Below are 19,880 nucleotides of genomic sequence, written 5' to 3'. Positions count from 1 at the left end.
TATGAAATATACGTTCTCATAAAGATGTATACATGAGTGTTCATAGTAGCCGTGGAAACCACCCAGATGTCCATCAGCTGGTGAATCGTTAAACAGATGTGTCCATACAGCGGAACGGAATATTAGGCAGCCATATAAGGGAGTACGTTACATAGAGGCACTAATGCAAGCTTCGGGATGGGTGCACCTTGAGGGCCTTATGAAGTCAGACACAGACATTTACTGTTTGATTCCGTTTACGTGAAATGTCTAGAAGAGCTGAACCCACGGAAATAGAAAATAAGTTCGTAGTTGCCAGGGGCTGAGAGTCATGGGTATAGGGAGTGATTCCTAATGGATGCAGGACTTCCTTTAGGGGTGAGGAAAACTTTACGGAATTTGTGATGAGGGTGGTTAATATACCAAAAATACTGAATTGTCTGCTATAAAAAGGTGAATTTTATGGTACGGGAATTACAGCTTACCTTTTTTTGAGTGGGGAGAACACCGGAAAACAAATATCAAACCTATTCGTCTGGAGTTTTCAAAATAAAGATGTGAGATTTAGTGTCTATTATTTTTACTAGCAGGAAAAACATACAATATTTGAAACGTTTTAATGTGAACCAGGAAGGCAGTTTGTAACATTTTTTTCCTTAAGAAGGTCTGTAGTAGTGAGATGGATCCAGTTTATTTTGGTTCTTTGAGGTTGGACTCCCACATTTACTTCATTACGGAAGGGAGTGGTGTCCCTCCATCCTCTTTATCTGGCCCAGGTTTCTGCTCAGTGAGCTACTTGCCTCTGGCTCTTTGCAGGGACAGTGGATTCTCCCTTCTTCCTCTCTTTTTCTGTTTCTCTGTTCCTTCCTCTCCCCCTCTTCCTCTCCCTCTCCCTCTCCCGCTTCCCCCCCTCTTCTGCCTCTCTCCTCTTCCCTCCCTCCCTCCCTCTCCCCATTCTCCAACACCACCAGCGTTCTTATACACGTGTGACTGGCACAGTCTCTTTTCTTCTACTTTGAGTCTTCTCATAACTGGACATTTATGGATCAGAGGCGGTGTTCCATTGTTTTTCAGCAAACACTCAGTGAGCACTTTGGTTTTGCCAGGCACCCCACTTGGTACAAGAGGTGCAGAAATGCAGGCTTCTGCGCTCAGAGTCTCTCAGTCTAGTGGCAGATTGCTAAAGGCTGAGCCGCTAGAAGCTTGTTGTGTTATATGCGTTTAGCATTTAAAGTCCCAGGGAGGCATCACGGCAGACTGGAGGTGTTGAGGAACCACAGTGGTATAATGAGAGCAGGAGAGATCCAGTGGCATCGAGATGTTGTGTTTGCAACTCAGGAGAGAGATCTGTGCTTGAGAGGAGAGTTGGAAGTCACTAGAGATGTTTCTTACTATATTCTTTCAATGTTAAACAGTACGTTCCTTAAAGCAATTGCCACTGGGTTTTTCCCCTCACCTAAGTACTGAATCCTTTGGGAACAGGGATATCACGAGCGTTGGATTTCAAGAAACTCCGAAGACCAAAGCAAGAGGTTTGCCTGATGATGGCAAAGGTCCCAGCTTGGGATATAGGCTTCACTAACTTCTCTCTCGGCCGGTGAAAATTAAATTCATTACCGATTCTTTGTTTTTTTCATCTTTCCCTCATATGGGCACCTCATCTTATTTAAATCTCCTAGTATGTTTTAATTGAAAACATATGTATATGTCTGTGTTATGAATTGTCTTCTTAAAAATAATGTTTCTAGGGATTGTAAAATTGTTGTTTTCTAATATGCTAAGTTTTCCTCTGTTCTTTGCTTGCTCTTTCATCAAAGAGGATACTTCTGACAAGATGGATGGTAAGAACTTCCTTTTCTAATTCTACTAAAGATTTTTTGGCCCTTGGATCCTATGTAATATCTTCATTCTCTTAATTTCTGAAAATAGACTGTTTATTTAGCAGCAATTTGATATAAAAATAGCTACGTATTTCTCTGAATTTGGGGTTAGGCATATCCATTTTGGGGTTTCCCAGCCTACTCAAGTACTAGGTTACTGTTTGTTGTAAGTAAAATCAATTATCTTACAATTTTTTGCCTTAGCTCCTAGAACTAGTCTCGATTTCTTAAGTCTTCCTCTGAAATAGAATCAGACTCATAAAAATGGAAAGGAATCCCCTAAGTCATTTGATTGAACTCTTGAGTTTCCTAGCTCTGATAGATTCATATGGTTATCTGTGAAAATAAAATGCAAGTCACAGATGCTTTCTTTTTAAGAGTGAGTTTTAACTAACATTTAACCAGAACTGAACTTTAAGTCTTGCCTTTTTAATTTCAGTATTCAAATGAATATAGTTTATCTGTAGCTGCTCGGTTCAGTGTGGTGTTTTGTATCTGTTTGGTATTTTTTTGTCTGATACTACACAACGTATTATCTGCATTTTCCCTTCGCTTCATCAGATACCATCATGTTGTGTAGGAACTTGAGCTTTTGTTAAGAACTTGTAAGAAGATACTCAATCTGTAAGTCTTAGTAGGAGATCGAGGAAAAATGGAGAACTGTGTGGTTTCCTGTTTATTCCTTCATAAACTCAAATAGATTTAACTTCCATTCCAGTGAAATGGAAGATTTATTTAATCTTGGGTTGGATACATGACATGATTGTCTCTGTGCTCCTCTCTATGTTTAAAGTATTTCATAAATTTTAAAAATTACTGAATGAAATGGAAGTCCACCAAAAGATAGTTTCTGTATTTTAAAACCCTTTAGTACCACTTCTCGCACTGAAATTGTATGTCCTTAAATTATTCTCATTTTCCAGATTAAAATCTTTTCTTGTTTGGGTCAGAAACATAAACCTGTTTGAAGAATCATCTGTGTCATGTGATGTGTTACTCTCAATGATGTTCAATCGTATTTTTTTTTAAAATCTGTCTCTACAGAGGTATATCTATTACTGCCCTTTAGTAGTAGTGAGTTATGATATTTTTACTTGTTCATTTTTGCTACTTTTCCTTTACATCTTAGGGAATGTATATAAATGTTGAGTACATAGCTAATGGATTGATAGGTCTCTGTAATGCTTTGATGAAAATAGTGGGTTAATGAGACCTGGGTCATGCATTTGGCTCCCGTGTTTGTCAGTTTTTCTAGTTCTTTTATGGATGGCTTTTAGAAAATGCACAGAAAGTATTCTTGTTTTATAAAAATCTTCATTTCAAAGAAAGCAGTGACAGGACTGCATCTTTCTTGGGTGATTAGCTTCTATAACTTTCTTCACCATTTCAAATTTTGAATGTGAAATGTCACAGGTAAAAAAGTGTTTGTTGTGGGATTTTGCCATTTTCATTTGTCTAGTTTCAACCTTTATTGTGCTGTGTGTCATTAGGTTACTTCAAATTTTGTTTTCTCTCAAACTGAATGTTTTATAAGTTAATTTAAGGCTATCAGACTAGAAGTTTTTTTTTTTTTTCACTCTTTCATTGTAGTCTTGGGTGGGAGGTACGAGTAGATCTTAACATCAGCATTGGCAGAATTTGTTGAAATGTTATTGTTTTATTTCTCTTATTTAGGAGCAACATCTGAAGATGGTAAGAATCATACATTTTGTTAGTAACACGAATACCTCTACATTAATATTTTCATTAGTAGGAATTAAATATCACAAACTAAAATAGGCTAATTTGCAAAACTATATAATTTGACAGCCATGACAACTTCTACATTTTATGTTTGGTTGTGTTAGTTACAGATGTGGATTGTTTTCTTTAGTTCTTCATCTTGAGCTTTGCTTTGTATCTTGGATCATCTCGTGCTGGGAAAACATAGTTGCTTAACATGTTTAATAATATCTGGTGTAAGGTTAATAAATAGTTTCTTTTTTTTTTTTTTGTAGCGGCATCATTAATGTTTTTCTTTAATTTTGTGTGTGTGTTTTTTTAATTTATGCTAATTCATTTATACTTTGGGGGAGCATGCTCCATTGCTTTATCATGAGGGGCTAAGTGCATTTATTTAGTCCGCTTTTAAGCGTGTCTTTGATTTAGAAACAGTGGAAGGTTGCATATATGATTTGAATTGGGGATTACAAAAACTTCGTAGACATACCACTTTATTTTACTAAGCCAGTTTACTTTAAGAAAATAATTATTCATTGCTTTTGAATTTGTAGAAAGGAAAAAAATTCCGTGTTTCAATTTATACTGCCTGAAGGCTGTCCTCTAAACCTCTGATTTTGAAACACCTTTTTTCTCCTGAGTTTTACATGGATGACCCTGTGGTACAAAGCCAAGTATATTTAACATTTTTTTGGTCTCATATTTACTCTGATGTATTTGAAATATTTTCATATTTTAAATTTTAAATTGGAGTACTCTATAAAATGGTTTCTGGCACTTTAGCCTTGTAATTTAGAATGATAGTATCAAAATATTTATTCTCATTTCCTTGTTATGTTGGATAAATTCTCCATTTCAAAAATAATAATTTTGTCTTTCTGTTTTGCTTCTTAGTCGGGAGAACATTGTATCCTACTTTAAACAGACACTGTAAAAGGGTAAAAGGCCTGAACTATGGGCTTATTAAGGGCCTTGAAGAATTAAGAGAATAGGACTCACCAACTAGACTTCTGTTTTATTCCTGGTTTTTAATCACTCTCTTATCTTCTCTCACTCAGTTCTTAATTTTGTAATTTGTCCTTGCTCTTCATTTATTTTTTTCCTAACTAATATGGCCATACCAGGCTAGCTAGTACAGTGATTGCCCTACAAATTGTACCTTTTAACCTCAAAGGATTGTGAGCCCTCTTTATGATTGCATCCAGTATCGGTTCAGATTTGATAGTGGTTGAGACTGCTTACTACTAATATATTTTTTTACTAATGACACTTAGGTACTTTGACAAATGTGATCTCCTTTGGTTCAGGAGCTCTAGAAATAGATGTTTGTGGCTCGGTTTTGTGGAGGGGAATGAGGCAGTGGTAGGGACGGGAGTGCGGCCAGGAGGTGGAGAAGGAAACATACCAAGAAAAGTGCCAGCTCTTATGTGATAGGTATTTCCTCAAGTTGTTTCATAAATGAAATTGGTTGGGGGAAGAGAATATATCCATCTATAGTAATCTGATGTTTAGCACAGGATTAAAAATGAAATACTTGACCTGATATCTCTTCTTGCAAATCTAGAAGTGTATTTTCAGTCAAAAGAACTGTTTGGGTTGTTGGTTCTAAGAGTAGGCTTATATTTAAAACTATAGTCTGTATTTCAGAATAAACTGAGTTTCATAGAAATTGAAATTTTAGAATTGGAACTGCCAGTTAAGGAGCAAGTGGCATGCTGTGGTAAATATCTTAATTATAACTCTACTGGACTAATAATATCAAACTAAGAAAGGAGATCTTTTAGTTTGACTTTATTTTTACCCTTGAAGAAAAGTTAGCTTATGGTGCAGCACATAAAAAGGAGTATATATTTTAAAAATTTAAAGAGAAATACAACCTCTCAGTGATGGTTACATTATGACAGAATTTGATACTTGAAAAGCACACCCAATTAGAAACTTATAGTGAGATTTTTTTTTTCCTCCTCATTAGTACGTATTATTATAGAAAAACGTCTTTAATTACATACATCAATTTATTCCTCAGGCCGGGTGAGAGCAAAGCTTTCAGCAGCGCCCCTCGCGGGCATGGGAAATGCCAAGACAGATTCTCGAGGAAGAAGTCGAACCAAAATGGTGTCTCAGTCTCAGCGTACGTATTGCCTATGCGTCCTCCCGGATGTGTGATACTTGAGGAGAAGCGTGTTGCTTGCGTATGACTGACTGTCCTAGGCGCTTGAGCAGTGGGTAAAGACAAAGCTGACTTCCAGACACAAGCCGCATACTGAGTTCTCGTTCTGTACTTTAGGTTCGTCATCACCTGACAAAAATGAAGGTATTTTTTTTTCAATGTTTTGGATCAGTTGTTGTGCATGTTCTGGAATTTTTTTGAGTGGGTGTCGTCTTGTCTTTGGTGTGTTCCTAGGGCTGCATCATTGGTATCTGCCACTTAGAAAGAAAATACTTCATCTGCTGTACAAACTTTTGCATGGAGATATTTTAAATAGCACAGAACTCTTAGCCTTAAGGTTTTCACGGTCTACTCAAACTTGCAAATGTAGAAAATTGTGCTTTTTAGAGGCAAAATAATCGCCATGTGTTAGCATCTAATCTGGTTGCATCTAGCTAATGCTATTCGAGGACAGATAAGCGTGTCTTCAAACTCTGTCCAAAATCCTTCAGAATACAGTTAGCATCTGGGACAGGTATATACTGATTTATAGCGAGGAAACATAAATTGAAATGTCCAGTTCTATTATGCTCCTTGTTAAATTTAAGATTTATATTTACTATTTCGTTGGAAGCGGAGTTCCTCATAAGTACAATTATTAAAAAGCACAATTTTGAGGTCTAGGTAAAATGAATGATTCATTTCTACATGTTCCTGAACACATTTATGGCATTATTAATTTAAAAGAGTTTCTTCCTATTCTTTCTTTATCAAGAGATTTTCATTAGCCCTTGACTCTAAAAACAGAGATTTTTTTTCTAGGGAAATAATTTGGGGGTTATTCTACATACTTGGCCATTTCAAAAAGAAATATCTTTATCTTTCACGGTGGTTTAGGCAATTTATAAAGATACAGATGCTCTGTCTGCTTTCTTATTTGATTCCCGAATCCTGGAATCCAGGAAAAGAGCTAGGCTTGGAGGGAGCCAGGCGGTGATGACTCAGGTCCTGCCAGCGGGTTCTCCTTTCCTCCTCTTTCCGAAGTCAAAAAATCCAGGCAGAAAAATGATGGAACGTTCAACAAGAGTCCTAAAAATAAGGAAATGCTTGGTAAAATTGGTTTGCAATTTGAGGATTATTTATAAATAGGAAAAATGGCAAATGTCCTCTGGGTAAAGGCTCTTCACCCAACCAAATTAGGAATAAATCATCCACAATCTTCCCTGATATTCCGTATTTTTATTTTTATTTTTTTCTGGATTTTAAGAGTAACTTTTTTTTTTTTTTTTTAAGTTTTTGTTTGTTTGTTTTGAGAGACAGAAACAGCACTAGTCGGGGAGGGGCAGAGAGAAAGGGAAAGGGAAAATCCCAAGCAGGCTCCAAGTTGCCAGCACAGAGCCCGATTGCAGGGCTTGAACGCACCAAGTCGTGAGATCATGAGTCGGATGCTTAACAGACTGAGCCAGCCAGGAGCCCTGAGTGATCTCTTAAGTAACTCAGTCTTTAGCAGTTGCAGCATAGCAGCTCAGAGCCTTTCTCCTCCAAGTGCAGTACCAGCATCACCTGGGAGCTCGTTAGAGATGCACAGTTTCATGCCACCACACATCTCCTGAATTCAGGCGCTTTTTAACACGATCGCCAAGTGAGCGTGTTATAGTAAAGTCTGAGAAGTGTCCAATTCAGATCATGGATTCTGGGGCCATACTGCCCACATTTGAATCATGGCTCTTCCGGTTCATTTAAAGTTGCTGTGTTTCTGGATTTTTACCTATATATATATTTTTTTAACATTTATTTATTTTTGAGACCGAGAGAGACAGAGCATGAACGGGGGAGGGTCAGAGAGAGAGGGAGACACAGAATCTGAAACAGGCTCCAGGCTCTGTCAGCACAGAGCCCGACGCGGGGCTCGAACCCACGAACCGCGAGATCATGACCTGAGCCGAAGTCGGATGCTTAACCGACTGAGCCACCCAGGCGCCCCTGTATTTTCACCTATAAAATGAAGAAGATAATCTCAGAGGATTGCAGTAATTCAGTGCTGTAGTACATTTAATATCTTGAAGACCGTACCTGGGCCTAGAATAAGCATTATATATTTCAGCTGATAAAATTGTCCTCCTTGCCACTCTTAACCATATTAACTATAACTGAAATCTAAACTCCTGTTGTGTACTTTTGTACCTTTTATTTTTATGACCTTCAGGAAACAAATAAATAATGATAGTTGGGAAATTTAAAGCGTAAAGAAGAATAAAGATAGCAAACCAAAACTGTCTATATCTAGGATCTTAAGGATAAAATTTAATTTGATGTGAGCTGTTTTACTTAGTTCTTTTCTAAAGGAATAGCAAGATGGAGCTTGTGGCAAAGGTTCAAAGGGCTTTGTGTATGGTTTTCTAATATATTAAGGACCTCCCTTTTAGGTATTTTGTAATTACTGATCACTTCAGGAGGATATAGAATAACTATTTTACATTTGGTTTTTCACTTTGAAACCCAATCTACAATACTTAGAATCCTTTACGGAAGTATGAGAACATAATGACAGGCTTTTTAGACCTGGTAGGATTTTAAGATCAGAAGACTTGCTCCCTATAAAATCACTCAGGTTTTAAATCACATTGGAGACGTTTTTGTTTGCTTGCTTCCTTATTTATTCGAGTGACTGTATATTCCATTCTAGATCCTTTTGCAAAAAGAAATTGTGGCCCCGTATGATTTGACGCAAGTTTCTTTACAACATACTTGCACAGAAATATCGCTGTGACCTCCGTCTTCACTTTGTTGTGAAGTAATTCATTAGAGTTTGCGTGGTCTTTCCATGGTTGTAGATTAGCATTTAGGGAAAAAATCATGGGTCAAAGCTGGTGTGTTCTGATGACTGATCAAAATAAATAAAAGCAGACCCATTGGAGAGATTTCCAGGTTTCTAGTTACACGTAAGGATGGTGTCTTGTGTCCTTGTCGGTAGTGACTGGTTGTGTACAAACGGCTGTGCAGCCTGTCGGAACCTTGGTCTCCTCACCCCAAGCCCCTGCCGTTTGTTTTTGGGGTTTTTTCCTGTGCATCTGAAGGAAAAAAAATGTAGCTTTTTCATGTATGCTTTCTTCAGCTCTAAGATGTTGTAGTTCTTCTTTACCTGTAGTTTCAAATTAAATGTTTAAATAATTAAAAGTTAAACATTTAATTATTGAGATTATAGGCCGTTAGTAGAAGGAAAGCTGAAGAATTTACATTTATTTTTGCACTTCATTTCATCTGCTCTGTACATGAGTGTCTGATTTCAGCTGTAAAAGCTACTCAATGTACTGCTTTTGTTACAGACGTCTATGGTTTAGGGAGTTTTCTTTTGAAGTTTGCTTTTTTTGCTTCAGGGCTTTTTTATTTTATAAGAACTGACTAAAGCTTTATTTTCATCTGCCATTCATTTTAAATCTGCTCCTTCCCTCTTCATGGATTATAATCCTTACCCTAATTCTGCCTTTACACTTGTTCAGGATCACAATCTGCTAATACCATTGGTGGTAAGAATCTATAGACTTTTTGTGTGCATCTGTTGTTTGATCACCTGTTTTCATTATCGAGATTGGGTTCTATTCAGCAGAAATTCTCAACATCATATTCCATCGTGGTGCGACCACACTGGGGCAAAAATTGCCAGTTATCTTTGGCCTGTCTTTATCGCTAAAACCTTGAGTTGTTGAAAATATCCAAGTGGATCCCGCAGGTTTTGACACTCAAAAGCAAAGGAGCTTTAGTAATGCCTTGCAAATACCTTGTAAAAAGTTCTAAAATGGTAGTTTGAAAATTTTAGGTAGCGTGAGAAGAATTCGATACCCACTGTCAGGTTTTGCAAATTAGAGTATTTTCCAGTAGCATGCCGCTCCCAGGTAACACCATGCCCTTTTTCATCAACTCAATGGTTTTGTTAGAAGAAGCAATTAGCCTTGGTAGTTCTTGGCTGGGAAATGAGCCTTGGTGTTATCTCCTAAGTATAAATAACTCCAAAACGAGTCCTAGGCATTGGAATTATCACACTGTTGGTTGAGGTTTGGATTTAGTGGAGAAGAGAGGCTAATGATGAAAGCAAAATAAACATTGCTGATTTTATTTTCTAGGAGAGGGTATAAATGAATTTAAATAGAGGGTGAGCTTGCATGATTTTGATAAATGCAGTTAATCCAGAACCGGTGGAGTGATTACTGTACTTGAGTCCTGCGTGTTTCCTCTCTGCTGAATAGACCCACACATTTCAAGAAATTCTCCGGTCTCCTACCAACACCTTCACCCCTTAAAATTTATATCAGTTTTAACAGAATATCATATTGTATGTGTTCATTCAGCTCATTATTTATACTTTTTATATCGTTGCAAGTGTTCCCATAAAATATTCCATTGGCTTATCTTGCATTGTGAGTTTGTGGCATGTTGGGTGTTTGGATGTTTTGGTGTGTATGTTTAGTTTAGATACTGCATGGAGAAAATAGGTGCCTTGTGGGTATCCTTAAGGTTATAACTGAAAAAAACCTACTTTGAAGATTCTTCACCTGAAACACCAAGAGATAATTCAGACGAGCCATCGTTTTAAAGTAGAGTTGAATAATTTCCCTGTAATAACTTAGAATTACTTCTATTCAAATAAATTGTTAATTTCATTGGAAACACTGCTTTTATACAGTATTGCTATAACCAATGGAAGATGATTTAAAATTTGTGTGCTGATAAAGTTTGTGAATTAAGCATGAATTTAAATCGTATCCAGCAAGACCATGCCAAGAAAGCTACAGTGAAGGTCACAGATCGGCAGCCCGTGGACAATATCCAGCCTGCCTCCATTCATGTATTACTTGGTCTACACACCATGATAAAAATGAGGAACTTTCAGAGTTTTCATTTTTTTTACAAAACCCTAAAACCTGGCTAGTCTTGCCTCAAGCCACAGCTGGCTGGAGCTGAAAAGTCACCGCTCCCTGCCTCACACTCAGTGCTCCTCCCTCATAAACATCTCCTGCTTGACCACATTGGCACTTGAGTCTTTGGGTTTTCCTCTGTGGAAATGAAATAAGATTATCAAGGTGAGCAGTGACCGCCCTGTTGGTGAAGAGAAGCGATGCCCAACAAAGGGGAAAAGTTGCTTTCATTTATTTAAGTACAAGTTCACCTTTTTTATAACGCTGCCATTCAGAATGTAGAGTTAAATTACATCTTGGGGTTGACCTAGTTTGTTTTCCCGTTCAGTGCAGACGTAAAATGTTTTGATTGACAAGCAGCCCATCTCTTAATCCTTGCCCCAGTCTCTGAGATTTTGTCCGGCTCCCTCTCTCTTTTCCCCGGCCCACGTATCCTCTGCCTTCCAAGACTGAGAATCACTAGTTGGGAAAGGGTCGGACTTCTCTGACATTTGCTGTTAGTTCTCTTTTACTCTCAGTACTTCTGCATCTCCATCCTGGATGTGGCCACCCAAGATCCCTTTGCGGTTTGAAGGCAAAAAGCAAGTTTCTTTTTCAGCCGGCCCAATTTTGTAAACCTTTAAAATTTAATTTTGTGAAAATTAAAAGTATACATAGTAACAAAATAATTTTGTCATACCCATTCAGAAGCATCTCAGGAAGGCCAGCTGTTTCACAGGAAGCAAATGTTTATTATATCCTTAACAAAAAAATAGAAATAACGTAATGACTAATTTCGTTCCTTATAAATATATAGTTTTAATATATAGCCTCAGCCACATGAAATGTATTGTCAGATAAGTTATTTTTTTTTTTTGGAAATCCTTTATACTATTTGTGTTCCGAAACAAACATACTATTGTTAGTGTTGCCCTTATTAAAAACATAACATCTTATACCCCCCAAAACTGAAAATATATTTTATATGATTCACTCTTCAGTCCTAGTATATACAGCATACCTTTTTTTCCAGGTTATGATTCTATGCACATGTCTTCCTCAGTCCATTTCCTTTGAACTTAGAACTTGCCATACTATCCCAGTCTCCTCAGGTGTATTTCTTGAATTTTTATCCTTTCAACAAGTTCTCTTAGAATTCACGTCGTAACACTTGCACGTGTGTTTGGTGTTCAGCTGGCAGCCGGTCCGGGTCTCCGGGAAGAGTTCTGAGCACAACAGCCCTCTCCACTGTGAGCTCTGGTGTTCAGAGAGTCTTGGTCAATTCCGCCTCGGCGCCAAAGAGAAGCAAGATCCCACGGAGCCAGGGGTGTAGCAGAGAGGCTAGTCCGTCTAGGCTGTCCGTGGGTAAGGTCTTCTTTGTGAGACTTGGGACCTCTTCGTTTGTATTCCAGGCTTGGGTAACAGTGAAGACTTCAGCTGGGTGCTTAGAAGCTAGAAGAAAACAACTGAGAGTTCAGGGAGAATTTAAATACAGGTTGTAAATTGAATTAGGTATTTTACCCTGAAAGTATAATTTTAAAGTCTATTTTAAAGCTTTTTATTTGCAGCCTACTTATGTTTGCAAAATACTATTTTACCCTTCTAATCTCATACAAACTGGAGGACTGTATTCAAATTTACCTGTATCGTATTCCTGGTAATACCTTACCAAGAGTAGTTTCTTCTCAGCCTTAGTACAACTTAACCTATTAATCAGTTTTTGAGAAAGAAAACTAAAATTAACATATCAAAAATGCAAATTCTGTCTTTTGTTTCCTCCCTTTCTCTGCGGCTGTTTCTTTGTACCAGCCCGAAGCAGTCGTATTCCTCGACCAAGTGTGAGTCAAGGGTGCAGCCGGGAAGCCAGTCGGGAGAGCAGCCGGGACACAAGTCCTGTTCGTTCTTTTCAGCCCCTCGGTAGGTACCTGCGCAGGTGTCGGGTGTGTTTCTTTGCCCTGTTATCGCCATCAGATAACTTCCGTGTACTTAGGGCTTAGCTTTCTTCGACTGTGTCTTTCTTTGCCTCTCTTTTCTGCCCTGACAGAAGAAAGAGTCGTAAGGAAATTGTAGGTTTGGCAGTTCCTTTGACATTTACTTGTTGAAATGAGTAGGCTAGAGACCTTGTATAAACAGATTGTCTTCGTAATCAAGTAAATAGCACATAGATTTGGACTACAGGATGTGGAGTTCAAGATTTATCTTAAGAAATAAACCTATAAAGTTTAAAGATAATAGCTAAATATTTACTCTCATGGGAAGTATGGACCATTTCATTTGATAAGATAAATGCTATTGGTTTTTTCAGCAGAAATACTAACATTTCACCTTAGGTATTTACCAGAAAGAGTGCTGCAAAATACCATATGAACTACTTACTAAAATGGTTAGTATATAAAATAGTAATTATACAGGTTAATAGTTGTTCCGCATATATTAGCTTGTGTTGTGTCACTGCTGTAAAACCTCTGTGTTCCTGATTATAGAGATTATACTATGTCCTTCCCTATAATAGTATATTTACCTCAGCTATAAAAATAGTAAATGATTTTTTAAACTTACAATTTTTGAGAATAATCAGAGAGGCAGAATTTTTTACATTGAAATGTTTTAGAATTTCTGCATGGTCTTTCAGCTTTTTAACTAGTACTTTGTTTATATATACATACCTAAAGCCCTTTCAGATTTTTTTCTTTTAATTCCACAAAACAGAGATTACTGTAATACTTAGAGATTTGCTCTTCAGATTTTGTGACTTTTAAGTACAACATAGTTCTGCACATGGTGCAGTTCTGCCAAGTGGAATTATTATTTCCTTCAATAGACATGTTAGTGTAGAACATCCAGAGGTTAAATTCTTGTTCTCTGGGCCATTTGGTTCAAATAAGTCACTGGACTGTCGTGTACCGACCTAGAAAACCCTGTTGCGCTGGGGACACAGATAGGGACATCCTCGGCCTTTGATGTGTGCGTTCTAGTTCCGGGTGAAGAGTTCCCTTCCAGTGCTTTGCCAGGGATGTTTTTAACTCATATGCAAGAGTCATATACAGTATTTTTAGTTCATATGCAGACTATGTATGTGCATATGCACACGTGCCTGCGTATAGATGTACATGGTATATGTTCGTGTGTATATGTTTAAAAATGAAATAAATGCTACGTTTGTATAAAGTAAGCATGCCATCTTGAAGAGTTGAAGAAAGTGAGTGGGCGTGTGATGGTTTAAGAGCCTGTGCTCTAGGGTCAGACGGCCTGGGCTCTGTAACTTCTGTACCTGAGTTTCCCCATCTGTAGAAGTAGGACATGAATAGCATGCACTTGTTAGGATTGTTTTGAAGAAGCTATAAACGAGAGAACATAGACAACAGTGCTTGGCACACAGTAAGCACTTGGTCATCTGACCAAGCTCTGACTGCTTGCCTCGAAGTAGTTTCCTTGTACTTCTGTGGCAGAGATCTTAGATGTTTTTAATGGGGTAACACCTGTATTTGCATAATGCCGTACTGCAGAATTATTAGAAAGCATGAGATATCAAGAAGAAAACAAAATCTGTTTCTGTACCTTTTAAACCTGTGCAGTAGTCAGACATGAGAGGAAATTTATAACCAACCATGAATCACTTAAAAAATAAGCCTTGCTACTAGGTCTTTTTAAAGAGAAATGGTAGCTAGCCATTAATTTTCTAGATTCATCTCAAAGCCTCCATTTGACAACTTAAATCACTTAAATTTCTATTATTAAAGGAAGCTGTTTTCCTGATTCTAATGAAACATTCTATTTGGGTTAAAGAAGATTAGGTCTTTTAACCCTGTAGTTTTAGGAGAATTGATGTTTGTAGCCCTTTTATTTATATCTGGATGCTGCTTCGTAAAGGTAGCAGATCCGCCCTCTTATAAGACGGGTGAGGAGTAGCCGCCTCGGAGATCAGGTTACCCTTCCCATCCCCGGTGTCTGTGGCGTCTGCCTGCATTCTGCCGTCCTTACTGGCTTTACCCGGTGAATCTCTTTTTTCACCTCCGACTTGAATGTTGCCATTCAGCAAGTGAGCCCCGTAGTTTGCTATGCATTCAGCTGGGGCACAGAACCGGTGTAAGGGCTCTAAAGCATCAGAAATAAATCAGAGCTGAGCAAAGCTGAATTCTCTGGAACTTGTACCCTAGTTGCCATTTACTTCTGGAGCCAAGTTTCAAAAAATAGGCTTATGTTCCTACAAGAATGTGAGTGGTTCCACTCACCTCTTACCTTCAGCCACTATTGATACCATAAAATTTTTCACAAATTTTCATCCATTGGGCATGTTCATATTGACTCAACGGTCACCATTTTAAAAATTATTTCAGGTAGAATTAAAACTATGTATTATGTTTTATTAACAACAGCAGTCACCTCTTAGAGTCTGATTAAACATTTTGAACAGCATTCTGTTTAATCCTTTGTCTCAATCCTTTTGATCATTTTTGTGTTCATTAAGGTCCAGTGGCAAAGAAAAGAGTGATTCATGTAATAAAGTGTTTTGGGGGCACCTGGGTGGCTCAGTTGGTTAAGCATCCGACTCTTGATTTCGGTTCAGGTCATGATCTCACAGTTTGTCAGTTTAGTCCCCACGTTGGGGACTAATCCCACTGCTGGGGATTCTCCCTCTCTCCCTTTCTCTCTGCCCCTTCCCTGCTCACTTTCTCTCTCTCAAAATAGTAAATAAACTTTTTGTAAAAAAGTATTTTAACTGCTCTAATTAATATATCTGAAGAGGGGCACCTGGGTGGCTCAGTTGGTTAAGCGTCCGACTTCGGCTCAGGTCATGATCTCTCAGTTCAAGGGTTCAAGCCCCGCATCGGGCTCTGTGCTGACAGCTCAGAGCCTAGAGCCTAGAGCCTAGAGCCTGGAGCCTGCTTCGGATTCTCTGTCTCCCACTCTCTGCCCCTCCCCCACTCACACTCTGTCTCTCTTTCTCAAAAATAAATAAACATTAAAAATTTTTTTTAATAAAATATATATATATCTGAAGAAGAGTAACTTTCTAACTATGAGTAATCTATTTCATTAAATATTAAAATGAATCTTTAATATTTATGTAGGAAGAAGATGGACTTTATGGTGTTGTGAAAATCGGGGTTTTAATGTATGCAACTTAAAATATGCTAAAATTAGACGTAGAGAAACATGACATAAATATAGGGAGACCTTTTGTAGGTCTTTTGATTGTATTATTGATATCCTTTTTTTACGTTCACATGTCTTTGATATTTAAATCTTTTACCGAATGCAGAACTTGTATTCTGTGAACCATTATGGAAAATGTTTGATTAACGTAAGTGAGGTATGTTATCTTTTGAACGATGTGAAGACGGCACATGTACCATTCGAGAGCAAAGGCCTTGAAAGAGTACAGATACCGAGGTGTATCACTTACTCGTAGTGTGGCTTTGGTCACGTTAATTAGCGTCCCTGTCTGCTTCAATTTGCCCATCTATGACATGGAACAGTAATACCTGCCTCATTGGGTTCGGGACTAAAGGATTTAGGTGTATTATTGGTTACTAGTTACCATGGTGGTTTTTTTTTTTTTTAAACTACGGTGTTCATTTTTTTGTCTCATGCTTGTACTTTCGACATTTCCTTCCATTTGAATACTTGCTTTTTTTTTTGTCTCCTGTGGGCTTGTGTCTGTCCCCTTAGGTGTAAGATCTTCTGTGTGTCGAGGATAATGTTACGGTCCTGATGTTCAGTTGCCTTGCTTGGCAGTATTCTGATCCTTACCTATTACTAGTAATACCAGTGTTGACTAAGTCTCCTTGCCTGACTATAGTGCTGCCACTATTCCTTGTTTCTGTGGTAATAGATGAGGTTTGTATGGTCCTGTTATTCCAGCCTCCAGACACCATTCCAGATCTACTGGTGCCCTCTACGCCCCCGATGTGTATGGGGCCTCAGGTGAAGGATGAGTACATTTTCACTATCATCTGTGCATTCATCTCAGATTTTTGTCCTTTTCAGTTTCCATTGAATGGTACATTCGTGTTTTTAAATCACTTTGTTTTTGTTTAAGTTTGATTTGTCAGATAATAAATCATCTGTGTATTTTTTTTTCATTTTCCCCCAAGTAACTTTTCCCCCTCCCACAACCTTATTTGAGCATTTTTCTCACTGACAGATAGCCTTTTTGTGTGTATGTAATCTAAGTTACGTCATTTTTAAATATGGAATTGTTTTCTGTTCTCAATTATGTACTTCATCTTTGTACATGTTTTGGAAAAAAAAAAAACCAAAATGGTGGATGAAGTGTTTTAATTGTAAATGATGGTGTAGAAAGTAGTTGAGGGGGAGAATCCATCTCTGGTTTGTCTTTACATACCTCAGAGTGTTGGGCACACACTAGGTGCTTAACAGATGTCGAATGGCATATCTTAGTTGTAGAATGAAACCCTCTCCTGACGGAGAAGAGACAACAATTGGCGGGTTTTCCCTGTAGACTGGTGTAGCTTCACTGAGTTCCCTCATCTTCATTGGTTTGAGGTTTGACGTGTGTTCTAGACTCCTCCATGGCTCACCTGCATGGCTGAGATTTGCCTGGCTGATAGAGCTGGATTCATTGCCAGGGCTGTAGATTCACAAGCCCTTAGTTAGCCACCCATGCTTTCTTCTATTTTCTGGTCATAAATGTATCATAGCTACTGTTCTTTAAATTTATTTTCCATACACTGTCAGTAATTTAATTGCCTTTACCATTTTATTTGACCAAAGACCAAATGTACCCAGAAAATACAGAATTGCTTTTAAAATGCTTTGCCCCATTGGTTTTTTTTTTTGTTTTTTTTTTTTTCCCCTCCCCTCCCCTTAAGGATCTTGAAGTTTCCAATGTGACGCTGTTACATTTATGACTCTCTCAAAGCTCTTTTCCTCCTTCTGATGAATTAGGTCCAGGGTATGGGATGAGCCAATCGAGCCGACTGTCGTCTTCTGTCAGTGCCATGCGAGTCCTGAACACAGGCTCTGACGTGGAGGAGGCCGTAGCAGATGCCTTGGTACTCTTCTCCATTTCCTTTTCATTAGAGATATTCCAATTACGAAACTCACGTGTGGGTAAGCCGGTCCCCCAGTGTGGGGAAGGTCACGGGGAAAAGCTAGTGGATTCAATCTAGGAAGATCAAACGTGGGCCATGGAAAAAGCAGAGTTGTGTCATCAGTTCTTGGTCCCTGTTACTCGGTCAGAATTTGAAGCGAGGGCCAGAAGTAGTTGATGGGGTGTCAGGAATGTAATGTGAATATTGATGTTGTTAACATGAGGATGTGTTTGGGGCACTGTCGTCCACGAAGAGTAAGGGCAGATTTAGTACATAAATGGGTGCACTGCAGGCATACGTTTCAAGGCTTGCTTCACGTTTGGAGTATTTAGGCATTGTTTTAGTTCGGGGTAGGATTTTATTTAGTCTTACTTGCTTGTATTTTTCTGAGCTGAGAGAAGCACGACTTCAAGACAAATTATAATTAAGATACCCTCCTGGTTTGTTATGCCTGACACGTTAAGGAGTGAGATTTAAAAACATCATCTACAGATCCATGATAGTTTGTCAGAAGAGTGCTGTCCATATATCACCGTTGTTTTTCTCACTTAAAATTATGAAGGGAGTATCATTTGAAACAGTGAATACAGTTGGTTTCTGCCAATCTCCCACATCAATTCGGTCTGCACTTCCTCTTTCAAATTATATTAATCCCGTCTATATTTAAGAAGCATTTACTCAGTTACTTATCATAACTTATAAAAGTCCTCATCTTTGCTCTGAAATAAAAAAAAAAAATACGTCGTGCCTTTTAAAACTGTGTATCACATCTTAACCAGTGTTGCTATAATACAATTTATGCCACGTGTATTTGGAAAAAACTTTTAAAAAATATCTGCTGATCATAGCTGTAGTACAGGAAATGTAATCACATGTGTAGTTCTGCGCTAACAGTCTTTAAGTGCGGAATTTTCCCCTTTACCTCCGTTATTTAATTTTTTATAAATAATACAACTAGGTAGGAACTTTGTTCTCTTGGGCATGGGATATATTGATCACATCTTGTTCTGACGATCAGTCAAGTGCTTTAAATTTACTATTCCTAATCAACGTATTCCTTAAATCATGTTTTCTAGTTTCTTTTTAGATGGAAGTTGTACCAGTTAAATTGTGCTCACATAAGTTTTATGAATTGAATGGGTTATTTTTGAACTATTACTTCTAATACTAAGGTGTGTTTGGATTATATAAGGGGTATTTAGCCACCAGGGCTAAAAGCTAAATCCCAATAATCTCCTTCGGTCTACTTCCATTATTTGCATAGTTTAGATATTCCAGTTGTAACTATCAATTTCTAGAAAAAAAACTTGATTAAGCCTAATTTGGACCTGGGGAAAATCATAGAAACAAAGTTAACTTTGGAAACGACAAAAGGATCCAATTAGAAAGAAAATGTTAGTTTCTTTAGGAAACTGGTTATGGGAATATTCTCGTAGCTTAGGACTAAAGGATATTGCCAAGGTTGAAGATCTACTCTGCTACTAAGCAGTTTTTATGTATCTGTATACAAACAAAACTTACTGTTTCTGATTATGGGCATTGTTTATGCCTGCTTCATTGTGCTGTTTAGCAAAATGTTCTTCATTATTTTCAATTTTTCTCTTTAAAAATTTACTGCGCTCAGCTCTTAGGAGACATACGGACTAAGGTATAGACATTGCTGTTTTCTGACATCTTATGATACCATAACTTTTTTCCTTTGCTTCATCAGTTTAACAGATGATAGTCTTCTATAAAATAAATATTCAAGTGGAAGTAATAAGATCCTTTAATACACCCACTTTTCTGTATATATGCTTATTACTAGGGAGATACTGCTTGGATAGAATGTCCTGTGGGGGTTCTTGTCCTTTAAGCTTGACTGCTCCGTACAGATGAGGCGATACCATTGACACTTCTGTCTGTGACAAGACTGATCCTGGAGCCCGGCACAGGACATGGCACATTATCACATTCTAAATTAACTTGGTGTCTCTAAATCAGTAAGAGGCATTTAGTGATGGAAATGTCTTTATAAAACTGTTTTGAATTAAATTCAAGTTTGTTTTTTTAAGATTTTAGACTTTGGAGAATTTACAGCCATCTGGAACTGTTTTAAATTCTTGTGCTTTATTAACATGTTTCTAGAAATGTCTTCACTGTTCATTAGCCTAAATTCAAATACCAGATTATATAAAGATGTATCTCCAATTCTTCCAAGGAA

The 19,880-nt window shown here is 37.8% G+C and overlaps 1 protein-coding gene across 50 annotated transcripts in view; it reads left to right on the top strand.

The window, feature by feature from the left end:
* Window positions 1-19,880, top strand: part of CLASP2 (cytoplasmic linker associated protein 2) — a 180,418-nt gene that overhangs the window by 102,672 nt on the left and 57,866 nt on the right. For 7 of the 50 annotated variants that reach the window (XM_060638093.3, XM_060638088.3, XM_060638092.3 and 4 more), the window contains 10 exons: window positions 1,797-1,820; window positions 3,534-3,551; window positions 5,605-5,709; window positions 5,866-5,892; window positions 9,228-9,254; window positions 11,814-11,984; window positions 12,429-12,536; window positions 16,485-16,547; window positions 17,532-17,638; window positions 19,302-19,325. In XM_060638093.3, the coding sequence (XP_060494076.1) occupies window positions 1,797-1,820; window positions 3,534-3,551; window positions 5,605-5,709; window positions 5,866-5,892; window positions 9,228-9,254; window positions 11,814-11,984; window positions 12,429-12,536; window positions 16,485-16,547; window positions 17,532-17,638; window positions 19,302-19,325 (674 nt within the window). The remainder of the gene's footprint in view (window positions 1-1,796; window positions 1,821-3,533; window positions 3,552-5,604; window positions 5,710-5,865; window positions 5,893-9,227; window positions 9,255-11,813; window positions 11,985-12,428; window positions 12,537-16,484; window positions 16,548-17,531; window positions 17,639-19,301; window positions 19,326-19,880) is intronic. The other 43 variants (XM_060638115.3, XM_060638106.3, XM_060638113.3 and 40 more) reach the window with 14 other exon arrangements.

The sequence above is a fragment of the Panthera onca genome, chromosome C2, assembly GCF_046562875.1.
Source record: "Panthera onca isolate mPanOnc1 chromosome C2, mPanOnc1 haplotype 2, whole genome shotgun sequence".
Taxonomy (NCBI): domain Eukaryota; kingdom Metazoa; phylum Chordata; class Mammalia; order Carnivora; family Felidae; genus Panthera; species Panthera onca.
This window is presented reverse-complemented; position numbering and strand designations above follow the sequence as displayed.